Source organism: Diprion similis, chromosome 9 (assembly GCF_021155765.1).
Source record: "Diprion similis isolate iyDipSimi1 chromosome 9, iyDipSimi1.1, whole genome shotgun sequence".
Taxonomy (NCBI): domain Eukaryota; kingdom Metazoa; phylum Arthropoda; class Insecta; order Hymenoptera; family Diprionidae; genus Diprion; species Diprion similis.
In genome coordinates this window covers 2472313-2489946 of record NC_060113.1, presented here as the reverse complement: position 1 = coordinate 2489946, position 17634 = coordinate 2472313, and the positions used below count along the sequence as shown (strand labels likewise).

The following is a 17634-nucleotide window of genomic DNA, read 5'->3' as shown; positions in this document are numbered from 1 at the left end:
CCGGTGTTGTTAATTTTTTTTAGTGGATTGTTTTCGCAGCTATAGAAAGTAATCGGAGTTAGATTTCGTCAAGTGAATTATATTTTGTTTTCAGCAATATCGAGAAGAAAAATGGAAATGCCAGTCGACAAGGTGATCACTGCTGTAAATAGTCTTGATTTAAAAGTGCTGTCCCTTGAAAACGTAGAGCTACTTCAACGGATGGTGCCGACAGATCAAGAGGCAAGTATATTTTCCTTTCTTTTCTTTTTTTTCTTTTGAATCAAAAGTCCCGTCGAATATTGTAAAGAGACTAACAAAATAAATTACGTTTCAGATAAAGGCATACCGCGAATATATTTGCGAAAAAAAGAATGTGAACCTCCTAACAGAAGAAGACAAATTCTTGATGCAACTTGGAAAAGTGGAGAGGATATCAACGAAATTGTCAATAATGAACTATATTGGAAATTTCTTTGACAATTTGCATCTAATTACACCGCAAATTCACGCTGTCATATCTGCGTCAAGTTCAGTAAAGAGTTCGAAAAAGTTGAGGGCTGTGTTGGAAATAATTCTTGCCTTTGGAAATTATTTAAACAGTAGTAAACGAGGTCCGGCTTACGGATTCAAACTCCAAAGCTTAGACACTTTGTTGGATACTAAATCAACGGATAAACGAATGTGCTTGTTGCACTACATCGTTGCTACGATACGACTGAAGTTCCCCGAACTCATAAACTTTGAATCCGAATTAATGTACATCGACAAGGCTGCCACGGGTAACTATAAAAAAAAAATCAACTTTCCTTTGACAACATTATTTATTTCCCAACTATGATAACTCATGAGCTGTTTTGGTTTTAGTATCCATAGAAAACATCACAACCGACGTACACGAGTTGGAGAAAAGTATGGACTTGGTAAGAAAGGAATACGAGCTGCGTGGTAAGGAAAAACACAACACGGTATTGCGAGATTTCTTGAGCAATTCCGAGGAAAAATTGCGCAGATTAAAACTCGACGCTCGTACGGCCGGCGAAACGTTTCGCGAGTGTGTCGAATTCTTCGGCGAAAGTCCAAGGCAGGCTGATGCCAACACATTCTTCTCGCTACTGGTCAGATTCGCTAGAGCATTTAAAGTAAGTAACAATTATTATCCTGTTTCCGCTCGATTCTATGGTAGCGTGATAAATTCATGGGAAATTCATGACTGTTTACAGGCTGCGGATCAAGAAAACGAACAGCGTCGAAGGTTGGAGGCTGCTGCGGCAGAAGCTTTGAATACATCTGAGGAAGTTTTTAAGAGAAATAAACTGAATCAAAAGAAACAGCAGGTATGTTCCGCTTCAAATTATAAAATTATAAATGTGAAGAAAACGTTGAATTCATCGTGGTGTATTCATATATTATCTGACACGTGTACATTTTGTCTCACTGAGAGACAACCCTCTTCGCAAAAGCTTTTGGATTTAGTAACTAAGGCAGTCTATTTTTCCTCTCAGCATCAATGCTTTGGTCTTGCGATCTACTGTTACTAACATTTCTCTTGCGTACGTATTAATATCGTGCTGCACGTAATAATAATTCACACTCTAACCAAGGCAGGATTTTTTCAGTCATTTCTTTTGATACGACAACTAAAATTTTATCATTCTAAACGACGCGCATATCAATTGTAAGTCTTTCACAAACATGCTTCCTTGGCCTGATCATATTATAAACTAATCAATGATGTATAAATAAAAATTATTGCTATATTTGTTGAGATCGTACGCATGGTCATCATCATCGCTTATTATCCCGAAAATTCATTCATTCGCACATTGAAAGACATCGAATCGTAATATTTACCATGGCGGATATATAAGATATTAAATTGTGATTACAAGAAAGTCATAGTTGGATTAAACAAAGGTGATTTTTTACGTAATTGATGAAAGATTACAAAGATGATAAATTTATCATACTAGATTGTTGCATGTTGTGAGCTGGCATGAAACACAACTTTCGACAATCATCGATATTTTGTTATTAACGATAATTGTTTCTGAACGGAGATGATTGCTACAAGTGTGGTTTTTTTTTCTAAGTAGACAGAACTTTCTATTGACCAATTAACATGTACACATTATTTTTTATCATGAACATCTTTTTTTCTTATTTGTTACATATTTATTCGGATTTAAAGTCACCGAAATTTTGCTGTAACTCGAACAAGAGTCTGTTACACCGTCATCTTAATGAACTGGAGCTCAGAACGTAGCAAAGTAGAAAACGATTCACAACATGTAAGTCTGGCCTTGCTCACTCTTCCTCCCTACGATCACTTCGCCGCCACTTCTTAATACCACACTCATTGCATTTTATTTATTTTTTTCCCTAATCAACAAATATTATTATTATACCTTGCTTACAAACTGGTTTCACATATATGTTAATTTCAATCGTTCGTATGTGCACCATTATTACTATTATCGTTGTTGTATATTTCTATGGACTTGATTGATGCATCAATGAAATTTATGTCCTTAATAACGTGCATTAAGAATGGAATTGTTTGATAGCTCTATTACTTATTAGTATTATAACATATGACTGTATTTATCTATCGTTATGAGGAAAAAAAAAAAAAACATATAAATCTTTCCACTGATATTTTCAGTTGCGGGATTCAATTGGTTCGACTGCTTATAAATTACGCTTATTATCAGAATATTAACTATGATAGGAAATAGGGGAGCAAAAGGCATTCTCAACAATTAGTCTGTCTTCTTTAAAGTTCTAAGAAATATACAAAGATCTTCGATTTTATTGTGTTAATGGCTACGATATAAACCACATGGATATTATAATGGCATGTACTATTTACATACGATATTATGAATACGAATGTTTATTGCATTGATGTTGCTTGAGAGAGAAAAACTTCATTTCTGGAAGTTGCTTTTTTTTTGTCAACTTTCATATAAACATATTTCACAGTCAGTATATATCAATTCACACAAACTGGAAATATATCTATGTATCATCAATTCATCCTGTTATTTATGTATAATCATTTCATTTACGTAAAAAATTTCCTTTGTATCATTCGCCATATCAATTTTTTTGCATCGTACCTCTTCCTTTGTTGTGGCAATCCATGTTAATTTGAACCGACATTTTGATAAAATTTAAACAGTGGTATACTACTGGCAATTCCCTTCAAGTAAACAAAACTTCTCAAGGTTCAAGAATAATGATAATTCACAACCGACAGCTGTTGCATACTAAAATTAGCATAAGTTTTCTGATGACAATTTTCATCTTGTAAAGTACCGCTATCACTGAGTATGTATGTATTACTATTTTGTGTAACAGGACGCTGTGATAAATGAACTGAAAAATAAGACGCGACTAGTTCAAGAAAAGAAATTGCTCCAACAAGACGAAGTCTACAATGGAGCACTCGAAGATATTCTGCTTGGTCTTCGATCGGAACCTTATCGCAGAGCTGATGCCGTTCGACGTAGTCAACGGCGGCGGATCGACAATCACCGATTGTCCCGTACCGCTGAGGAATTGGAACTGTAATTAAGCAATTTTATGGAAAGAAAAATCTTCCGTTTGTTGGTTTCATTAGTTTTTCGATTTTTTTTTACTTCAAAAAACTTACAGTGACGTATTTATTTTTATTTTTGATCAGGGCTCTACGAATAGCTAGAAATTATGGCAAGATTGAATTTAGTTTATTTCCGTTAATAAGCAGTAGAAATACTATAAGTCAATACGAGATAGTGAATATTATTGCCTAATTTTTCTTTTCTTTCTTCTTCTTTCAATCATTGTAAATAGTTCATGATGTTATTACCTATTCTCTAATTTCGTATTATTTATTTCCATACTGCGAACGCCACACGATGTAGGCATAGTCTTATATCTTTAATACGTCTCGCGTGTTGCACATTACCTTGATTTCAGTTTTACTGTGATGAAAATTATTGAAATTTTTATTTTTGATTCACTTTTCGTACCACTTCTGTTACGAAAGAAAAAATTTGTCATTTCTATTTGAAAGTATTGTAGTTTTGGTTCTGTTAGAAGAAATTGAATTGCAGTTTATTAATTAAGATTGTAAAGGACGACCAGGAATCAAATTATTAATGTAATTATTTGGTCTTCAAACAAAGACTGACCATATGCACAAGTTAAATATATTTCGGTGCTATTATTAGAGTATTAGAGAGAAAAAAAAGTTTATAAAAATTTTCGGTATAAACTTATATATTGATATAGGTTTTCAATCATTATTATAATGAACACTTGACATACGTGTCAAATTTTCCGAACCGCGAATTATAATCTTATCTAGTACAAATAATACGATTCCAACGAAAATTTATTTACCATTGTACAATTTTGCAGTAGCAAAATAATACAGAACGTATTAATGTTTATTCCGTCACAAGATAAAAATATTCGCGAAACTTCTGCAAATATCAAATGTGTAATTGTTTCCATTCAGTTTTTTCCACACCCGCTCTCTTTGCCTCTCTCTTTTTACCTTTGTATTATACCAATTGATAATATTCTTCAGGAATATAGTCAGCATAGATAATTTATCAAGATATATGTAAATGTAGTCGATACCTAATAACTTGTTTTCATGACATACCGCTCACCCGTTTCACCTTCATTCGTACTGAGCCGCTATGACATTCCACGAATATCGTTAATAATAGAAGTCTACAAGCGAATTTCAATTTCAAAATCCTTATCTTATAGAATCATTCTCGATAATGACAAATCTATATTTGCATTAGAATCTCTCTGAAGGCTGAATTTTTTTTTCTTTATTCTACTCAACGGCACAGTTTTTCATCACCACTTTTTTTACTCTGCAATTATAAATCATGAATACATAATTAATTTTTTGCAGTCATTTTCACTATCTATGGTAAATTTATTCTATATTGTTAATTCTATTGAAATGTTACCATGACAATATAATATTGCCTGTCACACTTTTATACAAACAAAGTTGAGTCAATAATAGGCATCATTGTATATTATAAGAGGAAAAATCGATTGATGCATCATCATTTTATGTTCTACATATCTGCGGGTACTAGAAACTAAAGCATTGGATGGAGAAAAAAGTTATCCATACCCGAAAAATATTTGCATTTTTTATATGATGATGAAAAGTTTGGTCATAATTGAGGTTTCATTTTTTTTCGGGATTGAAGGTTTCCCAAATTGAAAATACTGCTTATTTAAAATTGTTTATTTCCTATTTCTTCTATATCAGTGTTGAAAGAAGTGCAAGTGCTTGATTGTTCTTATGTTCAATCTAAATAATTTTTGTAGACTGAGTTACGGTGTGATTGATATTAAAACGATTTAAATGCAGTTGAATAAATACTATTCATTGCGTGTATAGAATGACAGAAATCAAGTCGAAGAAAAGATATGTAAGAATGTTCAAGTTTGATTTGATTAGGAAAGTGTTAGTTTTAATAAAATCTTGTTATTATTATAAATATGTGAAGAAAAAAACAAAGGTACTTTGATATAACGTAGTGAATAATTACCCGCGATCAAACTGAATACACAAATGGGACTCAAATGATATTACGTGTGTCCTTACAAGTAACTGATATTGTGATGCTATTCATCATTCTATATTCAATGCTTGTAAACGACTCGTATTTATGAAAAAAAAAAAATGAAGCTATCTATTAGTTGCGTAATATTTTCTAATGCATGTATTTTTCGTACGCAATAGATCGAGTAAAATTTTAGTCTTACGATTTATTTTAAATATGCAGTTTCAGAACGTGATAGTGATATCTCTCCGCTTCAAATATTGTCCAATCAGTACTTGATGCTATAACAAAATGCATCTATACATAAATATAAGTAAAACCGTCAATTAATACTTTCATATTTGAACTATATTTTTCCATTTTTAATACTTTCAACGGAATAGTTCTTGCTTGCTGCAAATAGTTTAGTGTATTCTTCGTTCTTCTATTTCTTTACAGTGAGAAGTACTGAACTTTTCGAGATTAAAGCATAATTCTTGCATCGGCTGATAAAAACAAAAAATCGTAATTTCCTGTCAACACTACTGATCTGTAATATCATACGTTATTCGTATTATACTTATAGGTATATTAGGCTTTTAAAATATAAATATCATTTTTACTTTTATATCTTTGATTAAACTTAAAAATCGAGAAACTCATTATGTAAATATTGTTGTACCATACATATGAAAATAAGATTCAACAGTTATAAAACTATAAAATAATATAAAAAAAAACATACCCATAGGATCATATATAGAAATAATTTACCAATGTGATGTTTAGATAAACTATTATTACCTATACATGTATAAAAGAAACAAAAAAGTATACATATATTACTTAGTAATATTGATTATTACAACAACCTCACAAAGGATGATAATATACACAATTTGTAATTTACCATAAAAATGTTGAAAGAAGTTTTTACTTATTTTTTTTTTTTTTTCTTTTTGCATACATGTAAATATAATGTTCATTTCGTTACATAAGTTATAAATATTATTATCTTATCGACGTTTTTGTTCACCTTATGAATTCCCATCTTATGTAACAACGTACCGAAAAATTGAACTGATATAAAATTCCATGCCATGCCCACCAACATTTCTGGGTAACTTCATGTTCATCCGGTCTGTCGCCAGTCTGTATGAGCACTAGTCATAATTGTTCTACCTTTATTTTATACACTATTAAATAACGCAATTACATTAAAAATTAATAACATTAATATTCAATATTTGCATGTACCTGAATTGCAACTAATGAAAAAAAAAAAAAAAAATTGAATTGATTGATCATCACGTGGTGACAAGTCGTAAGTGGAAAGATATATTGGCTTTGTAGCATTCTAAACTGCAGAGTGGTATTCCCGTTTTTGAACAGGAGTATTTCTTCGGATTTCTGCAGCTGTTTACACCGCAAAGAATAACCGACGTTGGTTTTTCTCTAAGAGCAAAAAACAATAACTTATGAATTATTATAGTTCGTAGGTAAAATGGTGTGACTATGAACATTTCACTGTATTATTGCAAAAGGAATGTGCCCCAAGGTTAAGTCCAACTCTAAAAAATCGCATCAATTACGTCTGACTGAAACGAAACTCAAGTTTGTAATAAGAGATCCAAATTATTTTCTACTTTGACAGGTCAATATCCTTGATGTATAAATTCATTTTACTCACTGTCGGGTCGAAGGCAAAGGAAACTTTTCACCAGGAGGTAAGGAGATTGAGCTTCCCTCAAGTGTTATACGATAGCTAACTAGTGGAACTTGTCTTCTTGAAGGCTTTCCCTTTCCCATTATTTTCGAAGCTTTAGATTCTTGTTTCTTCAATAATCTTTCCATCGTTTTTTTCTGTAAATGTGTACCAAAATAATTTATAGTGCCACCACAATTTACCTATTTCATTTTGTACAGTCTGCCACTGTGTGCTTTAAGTACACTTCCGTCTCTGTTACACTTTTTAATCAATCTCTCGGATCCGTTGCAGTGCTAAAATTTAGTTCACCTTGTCTTTCTCTCGTTTTTCATCAGCCAGTTGTTTTCTCTTTTGGGATTTAAGAGCAGCTTTCTGAATTGCTTCAGCAGTCATTACTTTTTCTTTGTACCCAGATGGCAGAGACATTAATTGTTCAACACTAGAGCTGGGCTCTGTGTCAGTCTTTCTTTCAAACATAGCTCGCTGTCGAGCAGTCATTAATTTTGGATCCTTGGGCTTAATTTTTTTCAATTCATCGTCAACCTAGAGAGTGAAAATATTCACAAAATTAATTATTATTACTATATCGCTATGTGTTAGAGATGCATTATAGAAAATAACTAACTTCCTCAAGCTTTCCAGATTCGATGGCATCGAGCCAACGTTCCTCTTCGCTACTAGTGCCACTTTCTTTTCCTTTGTTACCTTTAGAAATCTTTTTCTTCGAGGCTGCTTTAGGTGAGGTTGAACTGCTTGGTCCAGGCACTGCCATGATCGGTGGCTTGACTGTCTTGTCCCGGATCTTGTCGACAGAACTGTAATTCACCAATTTTTAAATAAAATTAGTCTCCTATGTCATTTGTTTAAGGAAGTGAATCAAGGAGTTTTTGATATATTTTGTTTGTGTACGATGGAGCAATGAATTTGCAAGTATTTAGCTTTGAGGGAAAGAAAATGGTCTTGCCCATGTTCATATTATACAGTTTGAAATATTTATCACTATGAACATTTTTTCTCCTTCCTTCTTCACTTTGAGCCTGATGGCTTTTTTCCTGTCTGCATCTTGCGTAGCAGCATCCATGAGTTTCTCGATATCTTCTTGTGCCAATTTTCGTTTCTTGTGCTTTCTGTGTTTGTGCTTCTTGTGTTTCTTCTGAGGCAATACATCGCTGGTGTCTAAATAATCAGAAAAAAAAAATTTCAATTCGATGACATTTTGAGCAAGAATAAAATATGAGTAGGAATGAAGTCAAAAATTAAGTGGCGATTTCTAAAATTAAAAAATATTGAAACTTAACCGCTAAATTTATCGCCTTGAAAATTACTTGTTACGTTAACCGAAGAATACACCAAAACATAACCTCTAATTTGAAAATGAGGTTACAGAAGTGACTCTATACACACCAATATTGATTTCCTCGTCTGTACTCATCTCTTTGGGCTTTCCCATAGTCAGATTTAATTCAACGACACGTTACACGACTGACATTAGAAATCTTTTCGACTAAAAATCATTCCACACGCTTTGACAAGTTTGACAGAATGTGATTAAAAACAAATGACCAGTCGGTAACTGCAAACCTTGCTCCCGTGGTAATAAATCAGATCCTGAAACACTGATGCGAAATCAAAAGAATACACGAGTCAAGTAGCAACGAAATAACAGACACAAAGTCAACTAAGAATCACTAAATACGTGGAAAAAATAACTTAATTCGTATATTATTACTAGATTGTATATTTATAGATAAATTGCTAATTTTTTGATTCTATGATATCAATAAACTGAGTAAATAATTTGAGGAAACTAGTACGTATGTGCACTTGATGGCGGAGCGGAAATTAATTCTTTCTTCCGGCAAACATCTGTCGCGGTGGGTGAAACTTAGTGTTAGGTTTTAAAGAATCTATAGTTATCAAGTTAATCTCACTGTCTTGGTAATAAAATTGTGCAGAAAATCATTGCCTGATAATTAATTGGTTTTTTAAGTGTGTAATATCATTTCTTCGTTTATTTCACTCATCCTATTTCCTCATCTGTTTCAGGCACTCACGTCGTGTCACACATAACCAAACTTGAAATGGTAAGTGATTTGTTTTTATTGATAATGTGATTGATAAGGTGATTCAAAACTGGAATGCTTCGTAAAAGAATTCGAGTATTCTGATTATTTCCACAGAATTGAAAAAAAATAAATGTATACTCTTTAGTTATACAACTCTTGTCGAGATAACCTCAAAATCGTAATTTACCAAAGTATCTTTCTCTTCTTTTATAGCCACGTGAAATCAAAGAAATTAAGGACTTCCTTCTCAAAGCCAGGAGGAAGGATGCCAAGTGTGAGTTACAATTAATTATGTACCATATAATTTGATATGATTTATCAAGTTTCTAGATTCTGTTTACATGGGTGTGTACATAACCATAACAGTTAGAATATAGGCGCCAAATTGTCTCTAGTTTTGCTGCCAGTGAATAATAATACCATGTTTTATCACTTGATCACAGAGTAATTTGCTGGAATTAATATACAAATTTTTTTTATAGCCGTTAAAATAAAGAAGAATGCCGAAAACGTCAAATTTAAGGTACGCTGCTCTCGATTTCTCTACACTCTTGTCATTACCGACAAAGAGAAGGCAGAGAAACTCAAACAATCGCTACCGCCTGGTGAGTAATTTAGTCAATATTATATTAAGTCCATGTTAATTTTGTTGTAGGCAAGCTTTGAGCCTATTTTTCTGAAATGTAGATGTCACATACAGATGATGTGAATTTCATGAAAGAATTGATTGTATTCTTTTATGGAATCTAAAAAACTCGGTCAATTATCAAATCAGAATTTTATTAAAAGTCTCAAGTCCTACATTCACATTAGTATCAAAACAATTACAATTCAGCAATGTCATTAACAAAGAATTATTTTTCTTGTTACAGGTCTTCAGGTTAAAGAAGTCAAGTAAACCACCTATACTTGTAAACGTGAAATAAAAATTCTGTATAAAAGTTACACTCCGCTCGTACATGTGATTCATTTCTAACATTTTTCCTGCTCAGTTTTAAAATTTCTTATTCAGATTGTTTCCTGAAACTAAACAATGCATGTAGTACACGTAATTATCACGTTCTTACTTTCAATTAATTGCAACATGTGCAATCAGAATAATCTCATGTCATACGCCAAATCAAATGGCGCAGCGAGTTGAGCAAATCATTGCCTTCACCTTTGCCGTATATATTTTCAATTAGTATTTGTATGGTGATCGTGTATTTTAGTGCATTTTTGGCATGGTTGACCCAAAAAGTGTTTCCTCCTCTCGAACATTGATGAATTGACTTGTTTTTTCTCGTACGGAGCCGCGCGCATTAGCTCCAACTCATCGTAAGTGTCCTTGCAGACATTATCGCTGCTGCACGAGGGTCGTTGATCGCTAGGATAGCCTCGGCAACAGTGATGCCTGATTTGGCACTGTTGTTCGTCGTGTTGGATTCCCCTCTTCAAGTGTCTTCCCAACAGGCAATACTTCCGTTGACAGGGTCGAGCCTGCTGTTTCATCTGTTGCGAGAACAGCATTCCCAGTTCATCATAGCTTTCGCTCAGCTCCGAGTCGTCCGCTGATTCTTCGTGCAAGGGAGCCGGTGCATCGTCTTCGCACGCGTTGCTGTTAGCCTGCTGATCGTGCTGTTCAGTCGGCTTCTGAGGCTCGACATCGTCTTTGTGATCGGAATTTGGTTCCGAACCAGAATCGCTCTGACAGCTAGCGCTGTTACTGGTTTCCTGGTAGCAGACTTCGGGCGAGGTATTGACCTGGACGTCTTTCAACGATTCGCAATGCTCGCCCAAACTTTCGTGGTATTGGATCTCTGCCTGTTGAGCATGGCAATGGGATCCCTTGGCGATTAGGAAGGATACTTGGGACGGCGTCAAATGCGCTGAATCTATTTCTGAATTTGTTAGCGATTCGATCAGCTCCATTTCCGAGTTTGTCAATCGAACATTAGATATACCCTCCGAGTGTATTCTATCTTTTATTATTTCCAGTCTCATCATCCTCTGGTGTTGGCCCTCATTTACCGAGTCGTTGCCGGGCGAAAGATGTCCTTGAGATGTGGATATCTTCATAATGGTGATTTCTGACGTCGCCGGACAGCTCGTGAGGATTTGTTCGGGTTTGGTCAACTCGGTCTGACAGTCGGCGTCGATTTTATCTTTCGATAATACCAAATCCAGTCCATCGGTCGCAGCTCCACGGTTGCATAGTTTATCTGACTTTTCAGCAGTCAGGGATGACTTGTTCGTTGAATCCATGTTCAGCATCTGCATTTCCGACGGTGATAACGACAGGATCAGACACCTCTCGCTTTCCGTCATCATCACTGTATTGAAATCTCGAATTTTCCCCTGCAACTTCTCGATATTTCTCTGCCTCTGGATAAGCTCCTTTTCGGAGTCGGTTGAGAGCATGAAATTCTTCTCGGAAACTGATATGTGAAGTTTGTCCTGCTCCCGTGGGGTTAAACTCGCCAACAGTTTGTACTCCGACGAAGTCAACCTTGGGCTACACTCCTTCCACGGTAGCTTTGATAACTTTGTTTGCAACGTGATTATCCGCATATTTCGATGCTGCGAGGGCGAGGGCCACATCACTTGCCTCTCGGAATCTGAGGCTGTGTAGAACTTTACGTGATCTTCAGTCAAACCCAGTTGAGCCAGCTCAAATGGAGTTAAGCTGAGAAAAGAGCTTCGCTCAGTCTTCGACAGGTCCAAACGCGAAATGTCGCAGTTCACTTCGGTAAGCTTTTTTTGGATCCCTTTTATCCGTCGATTTCTCTCGCGGGGATCCAGCCGTTGCTGTAACACATTTCTTTGGGATTTCGATGCTACGAGGAATTTGTATTCAGATTCAGTTACGCCTAGTTTCTTCTTTTCCTTGTCATCAATCTCTTTCAAGAATTTCTTCTCCCCGTAATCAAGCTCCAAATACTTTCTGTCCTCGTGAGAAATCTCCGCTAACCTTGATGTCATTTGCTTCAATATAACTTGCCGCTTTTCCAACGGACCGCTAACCATAAGCTCCAAATCTTTGTCCGTAACCGGAAGCAGTTGTCTCTCCGACGGGGATAACTTTCTTATCAATTTCCTTTGTGCTTCATTTAATGCTATATTTCTGTGGCTGTCAGGTCCAATTTTCTCCAGTCTTTTTCTTAGGTCGATCAGGAACTCCCGACGACCCTCACAAGCCAGAAGTTTCCTCTTTTCACGATCAGAGGCTACCAGAAACTTGAAGTCCGAATCTGTCGTTGGAAGTAGATCTTTCTCGGCGTTGGTCAAAGACTTCAGAAGATGCTGCTCCTTCCTACTCAAATGAATTATCTTCCTTTGAGTAGGACAAGTTTTCTGCAAAAACGAGTAAGGCTGTGGCTCCTTTATGGCTGAATCACCATGCAATCAATATGAATTTACTGAATAACTCGAACTCACTTGCAATCGTGTCATCAGCTGCCGAAATTCGCGCCGTCGTTGATCTCGGGAATGATCGGTGTGTGTTTCAAATTTCTTTTTCAAATATTCGATCGGCGAAATCGGCCTCCAACCTAAGCCACATCTGAAAGAATTCCAGATGGAGCGATCGGGATCAGCGAAACAGGATCTGGAACCTCCTCCGCATTGTCGGTCCTGTCGTAGCCAGGATTCTTCATCAAACTCTTGCCTGAAGCGACGAATGAGTCCGTGGATTGACTTAGAAAAATAAGCGGCAATCGATAGGTTGATGCGATCGAGTGAAAATTTTCTCAAACTACTTTACTCAATCGTTAAATCGTGTGGGCTCCAGGATTGTGTACCGGAAATTAGTAAAATGTCCGCCTCGCATTCTCGCGTACAAGAATTTATAGCAACAAAGGCAAAGCGTGGTCATCGATATGACCATAACGATTGTAATCATCAGCTTCTGCAAAACGGTTTGCGGTGGAATACCATCTGAGCCAGTTTCATCCAAGGCTGGTCTGGCTGGTTCTCCGCTAATGAAGTTTTCATCGTCCTTGTGAAGTACTCTGAGAAACAAATCATGACCCACTGATAACGACTACAAAAAAATGGACGAGAAGGTATTAGAATAACAGTTTATTATACATGAACGTACGCCATGCTTCCTCGCATGTAATTCTCTTCCCTAGTCAACTGACCCTGGTGAATAAGCTGATTGCGTCCAAGCCAGTAGGCCAAATCATTTCTACCGATTTCCTTTAGCGCTAACTCCACGCGGTGATGAGCCCTTTCGGATAGGTTCTGAGGGTTTTCAAGCCAAGAAAGCAATAAACGTTCGCAATCGAATTTTCTCCGAAATCTCATGCTCCGAGAAGAATCTGCACGCCGCTGAGGATACGGCAAAAAAGGTGGTCAGGTAATGTTATTTCGTCTATTAAAATCCACATCAGGAATAATCAGTGACGAGACTTACAATGTGGTTTTCTATGACCCGTTGCTTTTTCCCTTGTAGCACTTTGTAAAAGAGTATGCATTCATCTGGTCTAAGATTACTTGACACGAACTCTAGTTCCGGTGATAATTGGTTTTGATACGCTGCTGAGGTTACCTTATGCGTGAAAAGTCGCTGTTGAGTATGTATCTAGTGAAAGTTAACTGCTTGTACAGATTACCTGAAGCCAGATGATGATGACACTCCAGCTACCGTAATGCATCCTTAATTTTATCGGAAACCCATATTATTTTCTACAGTAAAACCATTGAATAAAAATAGGATAAAAGGCATTGAGCATAAGCCACGTTACGTACATGATCAAAACAACTGCCAACGAGACATTGATGTGTCTGTTCATACTCGAAAAAGATGAAAGTGTTCTCTGACCGAATGCCAAGAAACTTCACTCGGGTTCAACGGAATAATGAAGTCACCCTGCAGCCATTTCCTCGCCAGACGTTAATTTCAGCATAGTTGAAGCGAAAATATGCGGACTTGACCGGACAAATAATGTATGGAGCGCATCCATTGTATAAACTGAACATGGCTCTAATGATGTAAGTATAACAAGCCGTCGGCTTGATTGTGACTCGCCCGAAAACGCTGGGATTACATGCATGCCAGCAAAAGAGAGTCAGTCGTGCTTTTTTCAGTATTTGTGGAGCAAAATAGTTTTCATCTCGGAATTGATTTTCAGGATTTATTTTGGACTCTCAGGTAATCGAACACGACGATAAGATCAACGTAAATTTCACTGATCGGGAAAAATAAAAGACTTTTTTTGTTTTTCGGCCGAAACACTTTCTAGACTGATTGAAACCGCGAAAACGCGAAGGAAACATCAACGAGGGCAGAGGACCAGCAGCAGAAAACTTATTCAGGATTGCAAGAAAGGTTTTTGAGTTGAAACAACGTAAAACCCATAGCTGAGAAACGCAAAAATTACTTTATAAGTTATTTTAACACAGGATACATGAAATAGTAACAATACGATATAATACGTATCGTTACAATACTTGGAGTATACTAACGAATTCGAATACTACATTCGAATTGTCTAATTTGATACTATTTGGTTACTTATTGATGTACTGTACATTGACACCCGGACATATGTAGGAGAATTAAGGCAACCTGAATAGAGTGTGACTAAGTGTGAAGATAAAAAGTTCTGGCTATGAATTTGTCATTTTCCCTACCCTTCGTTTTAGGATCAAAGGAAGAATTTGCATGTTTTCGGCAGTAAGTGTTAGTACGTTGCTCGCAGCGTATTGGGACTGCGCTCAATCGATTTCTCTCGCAAAATTACGTCGGAATAGAGACCTAAAGAATTAATTGCAGCACTTTTCAAAAACGTCGGAATTTTCGCAAAAAATCCAAAGGGGTTAGCCTTACTTTTTTTGCGATTTTTAGAGCCGAAAGTTACTCGTCTCCGAATTGATTTGTATGACCGTTTCTTGGCTATTTGAAACCCCAGGAACTCAAAAAACACATAAAAAAAAGCATAGGACCAACAGCAGAGAAACGACGATGGAAATCTGCAGTTTTTTGGCTGTAAATTTTGATCCGTTGCTCGCAGCGTATCGGGACTGCGCTCAATCAATTCCTCTCGCAAAATAACGTCGGAATAGTGCTCTGACGAATTAACTGTAGCACTTTTCAAAAACGTAAAAATTTTCGCCAAAAATTCCAGAGGGGTTAGCCTTACTTTTTTTGCGATTTTTGGAGCCGAAAATTTCACGTCTCCGAATTGATTCAAATGTCCGTGACTAGGCTAATTGGAACCCCAGGAACTCAAAAAACACATTAAAATAAGCGTAGGACCAACAGCAGAGAAACGACGATGGAAATCTGCAGTTTTCTGGCTGTAACTTTTGATCCGTTGCTCGCAGCGTATTGGGACTGCGATTAATCGATTCCTCTCGCAAAATCACGTCAAAATAGTACCCCAAAGAATTAATTGCAGCACTTTTCAAAGTCGTCGAAATTTTCGCCAAAAATGCAAAGGGGTTAGCCTTGGATTTTTTTTGGCCGAAAAATCTTTTGTCTGGGAATCGATCCGTATGACGCTTTTTAGACTAATTCGACGCCCAGGAACTCAGAAAACACATGAAAAATAGCCTAGGACCAGCAGCAGAGAAATGACGATGAAAATCTGCAGTTTTTCGGCTGTAACTTTGCAGGTGTTGCTCGCAGCGTATCGGGACTGCGATTAATCGATTCCTCTCGCAAAATCACGTCGGAATAGTACCCTGAAGAATTAATTGCAGCACTTTTCAAAGTCGTCGAAATTTTCGCCAAAAATGCAAAGGGGTTAGCCTTGGATTTTTTTTGGCCGAAAAATCTTTTGTCTGGGAATCGATCCGCATGACGCTTTTTAGACTAATTCGACGCCCAGGAACTCAGAAAACACATGAAAAATAGCCTAGGACCAGCAGCAGGGAAATGACGATGAAAATCTGCAGTTTTTCGGCTGTAACTTTGCAGGTGTTGCTCGCAGCGTATCGGGACTGCGATTAATCGATTCCTCTCGCAAAATCACGTCGGAATAGTACCCTAAAGAATTAATTGCAGCACTTTTCAAAGTCGTCGAAATTTTCGCCAAAAATGCAAAGGGGTTAGCCTTGGATTTTTTTTGGCCGAAAAATCTTTTGTCTGGGAATCGATCCGTATGACGCTTTTTAGACTAATTCGACGCCCACGAACTCAGAAAACACATGAAAAATAGCCTAGGACCAGCAGCAGAGAAATGACGATGAAAATCTGCAGTTTTTCGGCTGTAACTTTGCAGGTGTTGCTCGCAGCGTATCGGGACTGCGATTAATCGATTCCTCTCGCAAAATCACGTCGGAATAGTACCCTAAAGAATTAATTGCAGCACTTTTCAAAGTCGTCGAAATTTTCGCCAAAAATGCAAAGGGGTTAGCCTTGGATTTTTTTTGGCCGAAAAATCTTTTGTCTGGGAATCGATCCGTATGACGCTTTTTAGACTAATTCGACGCCCAGGAACTCAGAAAACACATGAAAAATAGCCTAGGACCAGCAGCAGAGAAATGACGATGAAAATCTGCAGTTTTTCGGCTGTAACTTTGCAGGTGTTGCTCGCAGCGTATCGGGACTGCGATTAATCGATTCCTCTCGCAAAATCACGTCGGAATAGTACCCTAAAGAATTAATTGCAGCACTTTTCAAAGTCGTCGAAATTTTCGCCAAAAATGCAAAGGGGTTAGCCTTGGATTTTTTTTGGCCGAAAAATCTTTTGTCTGGGAATCGATCCGTATGACGCTTTTTAGACTAATTCGACGCCCAGGAACTCAGAAAACACATGAAAAATAGCCTAGGACCAGCAGCAGAGAAATGACGATGAAAATCTGCAGTTTTTCGGCTGTAACTTTGCAGGTGTTGCTCGCAGCGTATCGGGACTGCGACTAATCGATTCCTCTCGCAAAATCACGTCGGAATAGTACCCTAAAGAATTAATTGCAGCACTTTTCAAAGTCGTCGAAATTTTCGCCAAAAATGCAAAGGGGTTAGCCTTGGATTTTTTTTGGCCGAAAAATCTTTTGTCTGGGAATCGATCCGTATGACGCTTTTTAGACTAATTTGACGCCCAGGAACTCAGAAAACACATGAAAAATAGCCTAGGACCAGCAGCAGAGAAATGACGATGAAAATCTGCAGTTTTTCGGCTGTAACTTTGCAGGTGTTGCTCGCAGCGTATCGGGACTGCGATTAATCGATTCCTCTCGCAAAATCACGTCGGAATAGTACCCTAAAGAATTAATTGCAGCACTTTTCAAAGTCGTCGAAATTTTCGCCAAAAATGCAAAGGGGTTAGCCTTGGATTTTTTTTGGCCGAAAAATCTTTTGTCTGGGAATCGATCCGTATGACGC

The 17634-nt window shown here is 36.8% G+C and overlaps 3 protein-coding genes across 3 annotated transcripts in view; 2 read left to right on the top strand and 1 right to left on the bottom strand.

Moving 5' to 3' along the window:
• LOC124410700 (formin-like protein) overlaps window positions 1-3727 on the top strand; it is a 42336-nt gene extending 38609 nt beyond the window's left edge. The window contains exons 13-17 of the mRNA XM_046889283.1: window positions 95-222; window positions 317-761; window positions 847-1121; window positions 1203-1316; window positions 3343-3727. Of these exons, the coding sequence (XP_046745239.1) occupies window positions 95-222; window positions 317-761; window positions 847-1121; window positions 1203-1316; window positions 3343-3555 (1175 nt within the window). The 3' untranslated portion in view covers window positions 3556-3727. The remainder of the gene's footprint in view (window positions 1-94; window positions 223-316; window positions 762-846; window positions 1122-1202; window positions 1317-3342) is intronic.
• A 1513-nt stretch (window positions 3728-5240) lies between these two features.
• Window positions 5241-8867, bottom strand: LOC124410703 (INO80 complex subunit B). Its single transcript, XM_046889286.1, has 7 exons — window positions 8662-8867; window positions 8265-8433; window positions 7883-8072; window positions 7567-7800; window positions 7240-7412; window positions 6807-7004; window positions 5241-6701 (listed from the first exon to the last, which is right to left on the bottom strand). The coding sequence occupies exons 1-6, from the start codon at window positions 8705-8707 to the stop codon at window positions 6857-6859; spliced, it is 960 nt and encodes a 319-aa protein (XP_046745242.1). The 5' UTR covers window positions 8708-8867; the 3' UTR covers window positions 5241-6701; window positions 6807-6856.
• Window positions 8868-9073: 206 nt separating this feature from the next.
• Window positions 9074-10268, top strand: LOC124410198 (60S ribosomal protein L38). The gene is made up of 5 exons (XM_046888382.1): window positions 9074-9131; window positions 9304-9341; window positions 9537-9597; window positions 9806-9928; window positions 10196-10268. Exons 2-5 carry the CDS (start codon window positions 9339-9341, stop codon window positions 10219-10221), a joined length of 213 nt encoding a protein of 70 aa, XP_046744338.1. The 5' UTR covers window positions 9074-9131; window positions 9304-9338; the 3' UTR covers window positions 10222-10268.
• The last annotated feature ends 7366 nt before the right edge of the window (window positions 10269-17634 follow it).